At 41.4% G+C, this 12,326-nt stretch overlaps 1 protein-coding gene across 2 annotated transcripts in view; it reads right to left on the bottom strand.

The window, feature by feature from the left end:
* mertka (c-mer proto-oncogene tyrosine kinase a) overlaps positions 1-10,793 on the bottom strand; it is a 412,118-nt gene extending 401,325 nt beyond the window's left edge. For both annotated transcript variants that reach the window (XR_014602146.1, XM_084076996.1), the window contains exons 1-5: positions 10,583-10,793; positions 8,100-8,460; positions 7,162-7,262; positions 6,724-6,900; positions 43-129 (exon numbers count right to left, since the gene is read on the bottom strand). Coding sequence is in view for 1 of the 2 variants with exons in the window: in XM_084076996.1 (XP_083933122.1) it covers positions 43-129; positions 6,724-6,900; positions 7,162-7,262; positions 8,100-8,460; positions 10,583-10,679 (823 nt within the window). In the remaining variant the exon portion in view is untranslated. The remainder of the gene's footprint in view (positions 1-42; positions 130-6,723; positions 6,901-7,161; positions 7,263-8,099; positions 8,461-10,582) is intronic.
* Between the last annotated feature and the right edge of the window lie 1,533 nt (positions 10,794-12,326).

Below are 12,326 nucleotides of genomic sequence, written 5' to 3'. Positions count from 1 at the left end.
AATTTGCCTGAGAGTCGCAGAAGGTCACCCCATCTATCTTACCTCTGATGTTAATCCTTGCTTCTTGGGACGTGGCAACACCCTTGCTGTTTTTTGCTTCACAGCTGAAATGCGTATATTTATCCACACCTGCAGATGGAACATGATGACATGTGACTTAAGAAATGTAGCACTACATTTCTTAAATGATAACAGAATCATAAATCCTATACTGGGCAAACCTTTTATACCTTTTGTACGATGAGATATTCAATGAAGAAATGAGACAAATCTGTCAATTTCCAATTTCTCTTCCCTCACAAAGTAAAAGTGTCAGGTACCAAATCATAGCTTTAGGGCACAGTCATGCTGCACTTTTATTTTGCCTATGGGGAGGAATCTGCCAATGCTTTGTCAATGCAAATGGTTCATTCAATGGTTCAATTCATGGTCTTGCGCATCTTTCACTCGAATCCACACATTTGCATTGACAAAGCATTGGCAGATTCCGCCCCATAGGTAAAATAAAAGTGCGGTGTGACCGTGCCCTTACAATATTCACCTAGATTAACCACACAGACTGAATGATGTTTTTCTTTTTTGCTGAGGTTTGCTGTTTTTAACATGTCTGTAAAGCACTTTGTAACCATGTTTGGAAAAGCGCTATAAAAAATAAAATTCATTCATTCATAAAACACTGTTAACCACTTACTTGAGCACTATATAATAGTATATACTTCATCATACAATGAATAGTAAAAAATAGCCCATCTACAAGCTTGCTTGGGATGCATTGAGATCAGCTATTTTATTAACTTTTTATTATTACATTTTTCTTTGCCTATAAAAATGGGGACGACAGGGTCAATGTGGTTAAGTGTCAGGGCTGATGTGTCTAGAACAAAGGGACAGGAAAGCAACGTCAGATATACCAGGGAAACTGGTGTGTGTAGTAGGAGACGTACATTAAACTATTCATGATGAATCAGCCCTTTCCTCATCCCTCAACCCTTCCTCATCCCTCAAACGAAACGTTCACCCAGCAGACAGAAACTGATGTATCAAGGCTACAATCGAGCCTCTCCACACTGTATATACTCTGACAACAAACCAGTTGCTTTTTCTGTTACTACAACCCTCAATGGCCACAAGGCTGGCCAGTTAGAAAAAGACAAAGATGGCTGCTAAATAATGTCTCTTCTGTGCGCTTTTTCTTTTTTCCTAGCGTTGAACTCGGAAAGCTTTCTTCAGTGCATCACAAAACAGCCTGTGTGTGATGACTGGAAGTAGCTTGGGATGTTTTGTTTACATTCCTCAAAAACATTGCAGGCTAATCAGTGTTATGAGTTGTAGTGTCAGGAAGCACACTAGGTCAAACACGGCCATGTCATTGAAGCATACAGCAAGCGTTTGCATAAAAAATACAAGCTGATTTCACAACCTAGGCCAGACAGGATTAGTCATTTGGTCACTTCTTGGTCACATACCAAATCTTTGGTGTGGTAGTGGGCCAAAGGGGGAGGCATGCGTTAATCCGACAGACCTTTTCTCCGACTATGTGGCATCCGCGTGCGGTTAGGGTTAGGGTGCAGGTTTGGTTCGGGTTTACTGTTTAATGTCGGAGCACTGCGCTGTCGGAGGAATGCGCTGTCGGACTAACGTATTGCACCCGGCCAAAGGGCTGTCATCTGGTGCAGCAGGCTTGTGTGGAATATGTGGAATGTGTCTCACCTGTTTCTAATTTGCCTGATTGGCTGTGAGACACTTTCAACAAACAATTGCTAATCTACACGCTCGCTCACAACAACTCACATCGCAATCATGCATTGTGAGCTTATAGATTGCCCTATTTGCTGTATACGTAGGATATGTGGTTAAAAAGACAGTCAATCTTTTATGTATTTTTCTGTCTGGCTAGTACTACCGTGATGGAGAGAGATGAGCTAGAGCTGACATGCCAAATTCTACCCAAAACATCTCTTCTCCTCCTTTCCATCTTTCATCAGATCAGAGAGCAGGGGTTGTTGCCACAGTGTTTTACGGAGGTGTTCCAACCTCATAACACCACCACATCAAGACCCCAGTGGGAGTGACGACCTAATTGGCTGGCTGAGCTCAAGAAAAAGGTGGTCCGGGATGAATTAGAGGTCGTCTCGCCAGCCAGACTGTTGCCTCCCACAATTTTCAAACGCTTCCGTCATACAGTGTGGAGCAACGGAAGCTCTGAAAATGATCAGAGGATAAAGCGGATGTGACGCCTTCTCCCCGCGTCCGTTTCGTCTTCACAGTCGGCCGCGCAATCCCATATAGCTTGCTGTTCTATATAGCATTCGGAGATTGTGGAATAGTTGTTTGTCAACGCAAAACTAAATTAGAGGCTATGTTTAAGATGTGAGTAGTGGAAGAGTGCAACAGTGACTGGTCTAGCTCCATCGTGCTGGCCATGGTGGTAAGCCTGATGGGTCTGTTTAGTTCTGTGTGTGGACTAGGTGAAAGAGGTTTCCAAGTTTGAAGCCCATCCAATTTCCCTAGGTCGACAAACTTCTGGACCCGTTTCAGCTTGTTCTTTGACAATGCTGGATTTGACCAGGGGCTACTGGCAGATTCCATTATCTCTGGGGTCATAAGGAAAAATCTGCCTTCTCCACTCCGTACACAGACTGTACCAATTTGTCATGCTTCCTTTTGGTTTGTTTGAGGCCCTGGCCACTTTCCAAAGGTTGATGGACTGGAATATGTCTCCATGTTGCATATGCTGCTGCCTACCTGCACAATGTTCTCATACATACTATAGTGACGGCTGGGAGCATCATAATATGCAGCATGTAGCCACTGTGTTTCCAGTCCTTCAGGCAGGCGGGGCTCACAGCAAAGTGAAAGGAGTGTGCAGTGGGACGGAGGGAAGAACAGTATGTGGGGTACCACTTTACAGGTTTGTCTGCATTTCCCTTGTGTTTGTGTGTGTTTGCTCTGGTTGGCTGCCAGTGCAGTGCCACCAGAGACTTGTCTAGGGGTGCAACAGTTAAGAATGAATCAAGTTAATTCTTCATAAATAAATAAAAATCGATAAACATTATCGAATAATCTACAAGCTCACAACGTCTAACCCTCATCACGCCAACTTTTGAACATCGGAAAATGTCTTTAGATTCAACCAAAATGATTACAGAACAGTTGCACCCTCGCTGTGCAACCAAATAAATAAACCCTTCATTCTGAGGTCAGAAAGAAACAGGCTGGGTCTGCTGCTGGGGCCTGGTGGGCGCTGGGCAATCTTCAGCGTGGTCACAAAGAGAGTTAGTCAGTCTCATAACGGCTTTGGCAGAGGGGCAAAATGGACAAAGCACCTTTAGTACAGTACATAACCCCACCGACAGCCTCACTTAAAGGTCATAGACTTCAGTGGGAAATATGAAATGGCTGATTTGTACAACGTCTCATTACTTTAAGCCTTCCATACTGCTTGTTTTGCTATCGACTATAAGTCATTTTATATATCTGACTGTTGTGTGTGAGCCTCAAGGCGAGGTGGGGATGCTATGCGAGGGGATATCAATGGGTTTGGCCTTCCCTGGCCCTCCCGACACCTCCTTTGTGTCAATTCCTGCCTATTGTTTCTTCCTGATAAGAAGGATATCTGTGGGACATGTAGGGACTTCTTTTTTGGAGAGTTGACACCACGGTGAGAGGACCACAGAGAGTTAACTCAGGGTGCAGGCCCTCTTGTAGTGGTGGGGAAAAAATGTTCATTTCAGTGAACGAACGATTTTGTTCATGTTCACGCCACGGCAATGATCTGTTCAAATGATTCGTTCACATTCACCGTTCAGTAGCGCTATTGTCAAGTGAAAAACACTATCGTGGGAACGTTATTATCACGTTGTGCGTACAGCCCGCCCTTCAGTCCTGTGTACGGGGGGAGAGGGGCATGAACGAAAGCGTGAACAGTTTCAGGAAGTGAACAAGTTTGTTCACATTCACGGCAATGTTCTTTTGAACAAATCGATCATGAACGACCCATCACTACCCTTTTGGGCTTTGGGGACAGGACATGCTTGTTTTTGATGCTGTTGGATTCCACAAATAAACATTTCTCATCAGCTTCACCTGGACTGGATGTATATGTCAGAGGGAAATTGGCATTCCAGGGAAATTGAAAAAGGAGCGCTCGCTTTTAGGCGCGGGGCTTCGGCTTTTTGAGCAGATCGACAAGCTCACATGGGGTCAGGTTATTTTTGGCAAAGACCTTTGGTGTAGAGGGAAAGATGGAGGTGCCCTAGTATAGTATAGACCCCTGTGGAACGCCGGTGAACTAATTATATAGGGTTTAAGTAGTTAAACTCACGGATCACACTAATCTTTTCAATGTCAAGTGTAAGCAAATAAGGGGAAATGTACAAAGGTCAACTAAACTCAGCCTTTCCCGTTTTATTTCATTTCACGTACGTTTGCAAGTAATGAACAAAAAAACTCAAAAATAGAGATGTGGGAGCCGTTGGCCATTCAAATGGAAACAACGTCAGAAATGGGGGGAGAACTTCAGTAACTGCAGAGTGGGCTGGAGGAGCCAAATGTATAATCTAGCATATATACCCTGGACGTCTCACATAGTGGACACAGCAGCCTGTAATTATCAGGTTTGGGCGCACTCCATACTTACTAGGCTGCCCAAAATGTCTGTTATTTTTCCGATTTCACATCAAGACATCAAACACAGGCCCAGATTTCTGCTCTGTTCAGCCACACAAACCCAACGTCCCTATTCGAGGCAAACATTCTGCAAAAATAGCAGATCTGTGACCCGTTATGAGCTTGCAGATCGGATATTTTCAGCAAAGAGATTTGCACAGTGGGAAATACAAGCAGACCTAGTAAAGAACCCTGTGGTTTTATATGTTTTAAGTGGTTACAACTTTCTACTCTGTGCCTTTGATTCGGTGAAAACTATTCACGTTGAGCTTTGAAACATTCTGGACTTATTGTGCCACTGTAAACTGAATCTACAAAATGCTGCTGCTTTGGGACAGGTCATTAAGCTGTCATGCAATGTTTGCGAGAAGGCTTTCCGTATCCTGAATGCTATAATTAAGTTAACTTCTCATTACAGAAGCGAGGAACCTGTAGCACTGCTGGCCTATAAATGAAAATGAAAAAGAGAGCCAAAGTTGTGAAAATGACATCAAGCTCTAAATGTTTATGAGGTATCTGTTTGGTATTGCAGAGATCTAAATCAGAGCAGGCTCTGCCAGCCTACAAGCTAACCAGCCTCCTTTTCTCTAGCCCCTCCCTACAGGACAGTGGGACGTCCCATGAATGAAGCCTTTGTGGCAGGAGCCAACAGCCCAACCCCCGAACACTCTCCCCGTGCAGCCCCCCGTCCCTTTACTGCTCAAGCCCTTGCACACGCTGGACCAAAACACAGCTCTGAACCTTTAACCCTCCCCCATCCAGGCCAGCAACACAACCACTCACACACACACTTCATAGTGGGAATACTTCCCACCGGGCCCCAGTGGTAAATGAAGGGCTATGGAAGTAGCCTGGAGGAAAGCGCTTATGTTGCAAAATAACAGAAAAAAAGAAAAGAAAAAGTGGATAAATGTTTACTTAAAGGAGAAGAGCTCCAGGCTGAGAACATAATGAGATGCCTAATACTGGCTTTCATTCCAGTGAAGTCCCCTTACTTGATCTAAAGACTTCACTCCAGAATATGCTTCTAATCTGAAGTCATAGTCATAACCAAAGTCTGATTCTCCCAATCTGACCAAGGTGACCAATCTGTCACATTTTTGTTAAAAAGGAAAGATTGTCGGAGCACCAACGCAGGGGTCAAACTGGTGTTATAAAGAGCATTGACTCTGCTTGACTGAAAGTTGATGACCATGGTGATAAATTGTCATTGTAGTAAGCAGCCAGGCCAGCCATGCTGAGGTTGCACAGACAGACAGAAGAATAGAAACTGGTGTAGGCTGAGTAAGACCTACTCTACACTCTGTTACCCCTATTACAAGGGAGGGAAAACATCATTTATCGTGCCTGTGGACATGCACAGTTCATTTAACTCTGACAGCGTACTAATGTAACCAAATAGACCCTTACTGTGACAGTGCACAGTATGCGTTCACATTCGAATCCACCAAAATCAAAACTGTGCAGTTGGTTCAATAAAATAATATGTTTGCTAAAACAAAATTACTTTCATCTTTCTCCCCCAGCCTCAAATCCCTGACTGCTGTGCCTGGCAAAGTAATAGAAGGTGCACACTACTAGTCGAGCCATTCTGCTAGCACACTTGAATTAAAGGATTTCTGCAAGAAGAGTGAATTTAAACGACTTATTTAACACCAACCTGGCGTCCCTACTTAATATATATAGCGCTTTTCTCTGTACTCAAAGTCGCTTAATGACTTATGGTCATTATAGGCAAAAAATAATAATTGTCTAAGATAGCCGATCTACAAGCTCTCAACGCGTCATATCGCGACTTGTTGTAAACTTGTAGATTGGTTATTTGCCGTAAGACAGAAGTATATAGGGCTTAAGTAGTTAATGGCAGTTTAAAAGAATAATGTAATTTTGATGAAAAATGGGCCGATAATATACCATATCCATTCCACAGACATCCACACTTGTTATAACGTCATGCTAATGTCTAATATCTAATACTTATGTGCGCGCATGCATGCGTGCGCGTGTGCATGTGTGTTGTAGAAAGCCAGATGCATCGTGGCTGATGTCTCTCACCTGCCACAGTATAGTAGCTGGGCGATGCGTGAGTCAGTAAGTCACTGACGAGTAATCCATCTCGGAACCAGTGGATCATGACGGGGTTGGGGGGTCCGATGGCCTCACAGGACAAGGTGAAGGACGTGTTCCTCGTGACGTTCCTGTCCTCTGGATGTTTGATGAACGTTGGGAGACCTAGAAACCAACGAGAGAGGACCGACGAAAATGCATCAGTACTGATAATACAGACACACACGGGGGATGGCACCGCCATGGCCCCAAAACACACATTCTTATTAAGGTTAGGAATAGGTTTAGGCATAGTTTTACAGAAGTTACGTTTAGGAATATACCAAGTGGCGACCGTTCCGAGGTCGCCGGGTTAGACCCGGGGACGAGCGTGTTTTTGGGGGCGAGCGTTCTTGTATTCATTCAATGCATAAATATGAGCCTCACCTTCTACATGGATGACGATAGGCTGAGACTCTACCATGGTGTCACTAATATTCAGTCTGCAGCGGTAATCCCCGGCATCCATTCTCTGCACAGCTTTGATTCTGCAACATACAGTACAGTACATGGAGATTACATAAACTCTCTGTCAAGAGGCTGTCACAGAGGTTGGCTGAATATTCATAATGTGTTCCCCTAGAAACATTTTTCATTGTCAAATGCTTCTGTCTATACAGTATCTCAAGTCACTTTCTTGTGTCATACTTCAACTTCCAAGTTCATGGACACATCAGTGGTTACGGATGTGAAACAGTGGGTGAAGTTATTTTCCGTACAAGCCTTCACAAATTGCTGTTTCAAAAGGAAAAAGCTGCGTGTAGGAGTATAAATACACTGCATCTCTGTCTGCAGAGTGCAGAGTATATTCACAGTCATATACACGTGTGTGCACAGTCATATATACATACTACAAAGTAGAGGTGTAACGATATAGTAACTGCATCGATGCATCGATTTTAATTTTCAACAATCTACTATGTCGATATGCAAACAGAAAAATATCATATCATTTGACTTTGTATCGTATCGAATCATTTTGCAATGCAAATAATCGTATTGAATCGTTTAGCAATGCAAATAATCGATTTTATCGATACTAAGTACTTGTCCGTTGTATTTAGCCATTTTAAGAAGACAAAAGAAAAAGAGGGGTTTAATTACTTCTCCATTACATATCGCTACACTTGGTTTATCGATAAATGTGTGTAATCTGTGTGTTCATGTCAAGGTGCGGGTTTGTCCATATGTGTTCAAATACAATGTATTTGCCAGAGAATCACTGTGTTTACTTATTTATATCCATAATAATACATTTTTCCCTTAAAAAAACTGCACTGCTGTGTAACGCCATTGGAGTGTGTTCTCAGCCATACTGCTGTTACCTGACTGTGGATAGGAGAGTATTAACCCCATCCGTGGAGGTCTGGAGCTCGTTGACCACGACCGGCGAGTTGGCCGCCAGGTCCATGCTGTTCTTCACCCAGATGATGGTGGGCTCCAGCTTGGCGTCGGGTATGTCAATGGAGCAGTTGAACTTGGCCTCGTGCCCCTCCGACAGGTGGATCGAGCCTATCGTCGGCTTGAAGCGCAGACTTCTGATGTCATCCTGGCTCAGATGCAGCTTTGGCACATGGTTGCGTAGAATAAGGGCCTCAGACGTCCTGGTGGGCAGGGGAGAGCGCCCATGTCGTCCGGGACGATAAGCATCAGCCTGTACAACAAATGCACCCCTGTGGTGCAGACCTGCGTAATAAGTCAAATCAAAGTTTACTTGTCAATGCGCCAAGTACAGTACAGCATGGTAGAAGTTGATACCTAGCAATGACATGCTTAGGTGGTGTAATATTAAGGGTTTCTCTTTCTCCTACCAGCGGAGTCTCTGGTGGGACACTCAAATGCAGGTCAATTGAGTTTCCTAGCTTAGACTCTGCCAGTCATCAAATTATTGGCTTAGGAATGTGACAAAAACAAAACAATCTCTTTGAATTCAAGGCTTCATGGGGTGTGTAATTGATAGAAAATAAGTATTTTTTGGGGTGAACTACTCCTTTAAATAATCTGTTGTGACAGTTTCATGCATTATGAAGAAACATTTAATATTTTAAGAAACATTAAATATACTGTATAATATTATGTATATAATGTAGAAAATAAACATCAAACACAAGCCAGTGAATGTTCATAGGCATTGATGAGTGAAATTCCAAACAATTACTGTTGTGATGATAATGTTGCAATTATAACAGAAGTCTTTGTGCAGTGTTCCGTTATCTTGTGTTCATGTAGGAGAGCATTGCATTCTATTGCTCAGCAAAGCCAAGATCATAACAATAAGCCTTATATGGTATTATAATATGCTGGTGAAATCACATCTTCGGGAGAACAAAATAGAAGAATGATAGAAAAAACTGTAGTAACTAAGCAAATGGTTAGTTACAACAGTGGTTCTCCAGGAATCCAGAGGGCCCCCAGCTAAATGATAGATATAGGAACCAAATGGACCCTTACAGATCTGGCCTAATGCATACCAAACTGCATGGGGGTCCTTGAAATTAAAATGTTTGAGAACCATTGAGTTATAGCGGTTCTCCGCATGGGGCCCTTGACACTGAACTATCACTATTAGCTCCTTGTAAGCCTGTCAACTTGACAGGCTTACAAGGAGGTCCCCAGCTAAATGAGTGATAGTTCATCTTCACCATTATTACAAGTAAATACAAACTGTTTCACTGTTATCTTCATACCTAGAGTTTAACGACAAGTCAAGGAATTCTGGACCAAATAACAGACCATATCAGACCAAATCTTGTTTAACAGCCTAATAAAATCAACTTTCTTACACTAGGGTGCTAGACATCAAATGGGGTCCTTGAGGGTCCTTCAAATGAAAACCAGACCAGACAAGACTGAATTGTGCTGGCCTGTTCATTTTTACTGAATCCCCTCAGTTAGTGTTTGTGACAAATTAATTATTATTGTGATATTAATCATCTCATTCACATGACTCTTTAATTAGGCCTGGGCAATGGGAAAACTAAAATCAGAAATGTGTACATTTCTGCAATGGTTTCAGTTTAGGCAAGAAAAATCAACACAACACCGATCGGTTTTAACTTATGTAGTGTTAACTGTGTCTTATGTAGGCTATAGACATTAAGCTATTTACATTGTTTGAGTTAATAGCATACGTTTAAGCAGTGGTAAGCTAACTAAGTATATTTAGTCAAGTACTGTACTTAAGTACAATTTTGTTTTTTTTACTTTGCTGGAGCATTTTCAATTTTCAGAACTTTTACTTCTACTCCACTACATCTCAAAGGCAAATATTGTACTTTTTGGTTACTCCACTACAATTATTTGAAAACTTTAGTTACTAGTTACTTTGTAGATTTCGATTATTATTACAAAACATACATTAACCACTTCAGCCTTATTTCGGCCATTTGAAAATAGCAGATCTACAAGCTCACCATGCATTGTGAGTTTATAGATCTGCTATTTTCAAAAGACTTTTATACATGTTATACATATGCCAACTTGTGAAAAGGGTATACTTTAAGTACATTTTGATACCTATACTTTTGTTTAATTCCGGACTTTTATTTTTAACAGAGTCAATTTCTACATTGCAGTATTAAATGATACTTTTACTTTAGTAAACAAAAAAAGTGAGTACTTTTTCCACCAATGCGTTAAAGCAATTTTAATGGGTTCCAGATGTTGCACACAGCACACCAGCCTACTCTACTACTGACATAAAGTAACAACGGTCTACGTTGCTTAAATTAGGTCAGATTTATTTCCCTTTGCAAGTTGCAACGACATTAATTAAAATTAGAAGACAAGAATACAAAACAAACTTTACCTCTGACTGGATTCACAGCAATAATAAGGGCAATGATCGCTGTACAGAAGTAGATCCTAACCCAGGTTGTTGGACCCATCCTGGCCAACAACACCATTATTACTACTATACTGGCCCCTTCAGTCCCACGATCCTCTGGTAATAAACGCTACAGTGTCACTATTTTACACGCTGTCAATAGAACAGTAATGTTGTTCCACATCGCACACCAGCGTCACTTCTCTTCTGCTCTAGACTAGTCCAGCTGCAGTTTGACCAGGCAGGCGAGCGCACTTAGTGTTGCCAGTTTGGTGACAGTAACCAGGGTCTATGAAAACCAAGCCCAAAAGAAGAGACTATTTTTTTTTTGGCCACATGAGCACTTTAAACAACAAAAAAATAGACGATCTACAAGCTCACACTGCGATGCGTTGTGAGCTTGTAGATCTGCTATTTTCAAAAACTCTTGTAATAGAATGTGGAATAGTTTTTTTTTTAAACATTCCAACACAAATGCACCCTGGTACAAAACATTTATGAAAATACTTGAGAACCACTGGTTTAAATAATATTTTTTTGTTTTAAAGGGAAACAAGCCCAAATAAGCAAGTACACTTTAGAAACAAGCCTAAAAAAACGCAACCCGCAACTGCCCAATATTTACAAGCAACTTTACAGAAAAATAAGCAACAAAGTCGCTTATAATAAGCCGACATGGCAACCCTGAGTTTGACCAGGAGATCACAGTTAACTTTCTCGTGACGTCAGAACAGGGATCCCACGAAGGCGGTTCTTCAGTCTGAAAGCATTAGGAGTAAAAACAACAGAATAATGTTATCCCCATGCACTCCAATTTCCAGTGGTGGAAAGTCACTAAGTACATGTACTCAAGTACTGTACAATTTTGAGGTACTTACTTAGCTGGAGTATTTTCCATTTGTTCTATAGGCTACTTTTAATTCTACTACCACTACATCAGAGCCAGAGGCAAATATTATTGTACTTTTACTCACTTTGTAGATTTTGATTACTACAAAACATACATTAACCACTTCAGCCCTATAGCGATACTTTTACTTAAGTACTTTTTCCAACACTGAAGACAGTTGTCACAAAATAGAGTAATCTTATCCCACTTCCCCCTTGAACCAGCACAATAGTCTATTGTAGCAGGCCTATGTGATGGTCACATTACCACTAACATTATGACATTTGTCACTGCACAGTAAAATCTTCAAATCAGACTTGAATAGAGTTACAAATTGGTGAATTAGGTAACACTTTATAGTTTGTAAAGGGGACGAAAAAGATAATTTACTTTGCTAAAATGTTTTGATGAAGCAGCAGAAGCACGTCTGTAGCCGCCTACTAGATATTCCTCTAACTTTATTAGGCATTGGGGAAAAAAACTTGCCTAACTCCTCCACCATGTGGTAGGATAGGCTACTGCATGCTTAGCTAACGGTCCACAGAATTAATTAAAATAACCACATAAATATTTAGGCTACTTTCGCATGCATGGCAAGTTTATTTGTATACTATGTATAGCACATTTCAACAAGGCAATTCAAAATAAGAGCATTTAAGAAACATGATAATAGTACATTTGAATACAATTAAAATAAAGAGCCATTAAAGAGAATACAAAGAATACGCTAAAATTGAACATAGCAATAAGAGAATGAAATGCAGACCTGTGTTCCAGACTTATGTAGCTAATTAATAATACAAATTAAAATAAATAGGCCTACTAATTTGTAGCTAA

This window comes from Gymnoscopelus microlampas, assembly GCF_963454915.1.
Source record: "Gymnoscopelus microlampas genome assembly, chromosome: 13".
Taxonomy (NCBI): domain Eukaryota; kingdom Metazoa; phylum Chordata; class Actinopteri; order Myctophiformes; family Myctophidae; genus Gymnoscopelus; species Gymnoscopelus microlampas.
The sequence above is the reverse complement of the archived record's forward strand: the minus strand, read 5'-3'. Positions and strand labels throughout refer to the sequence as shown.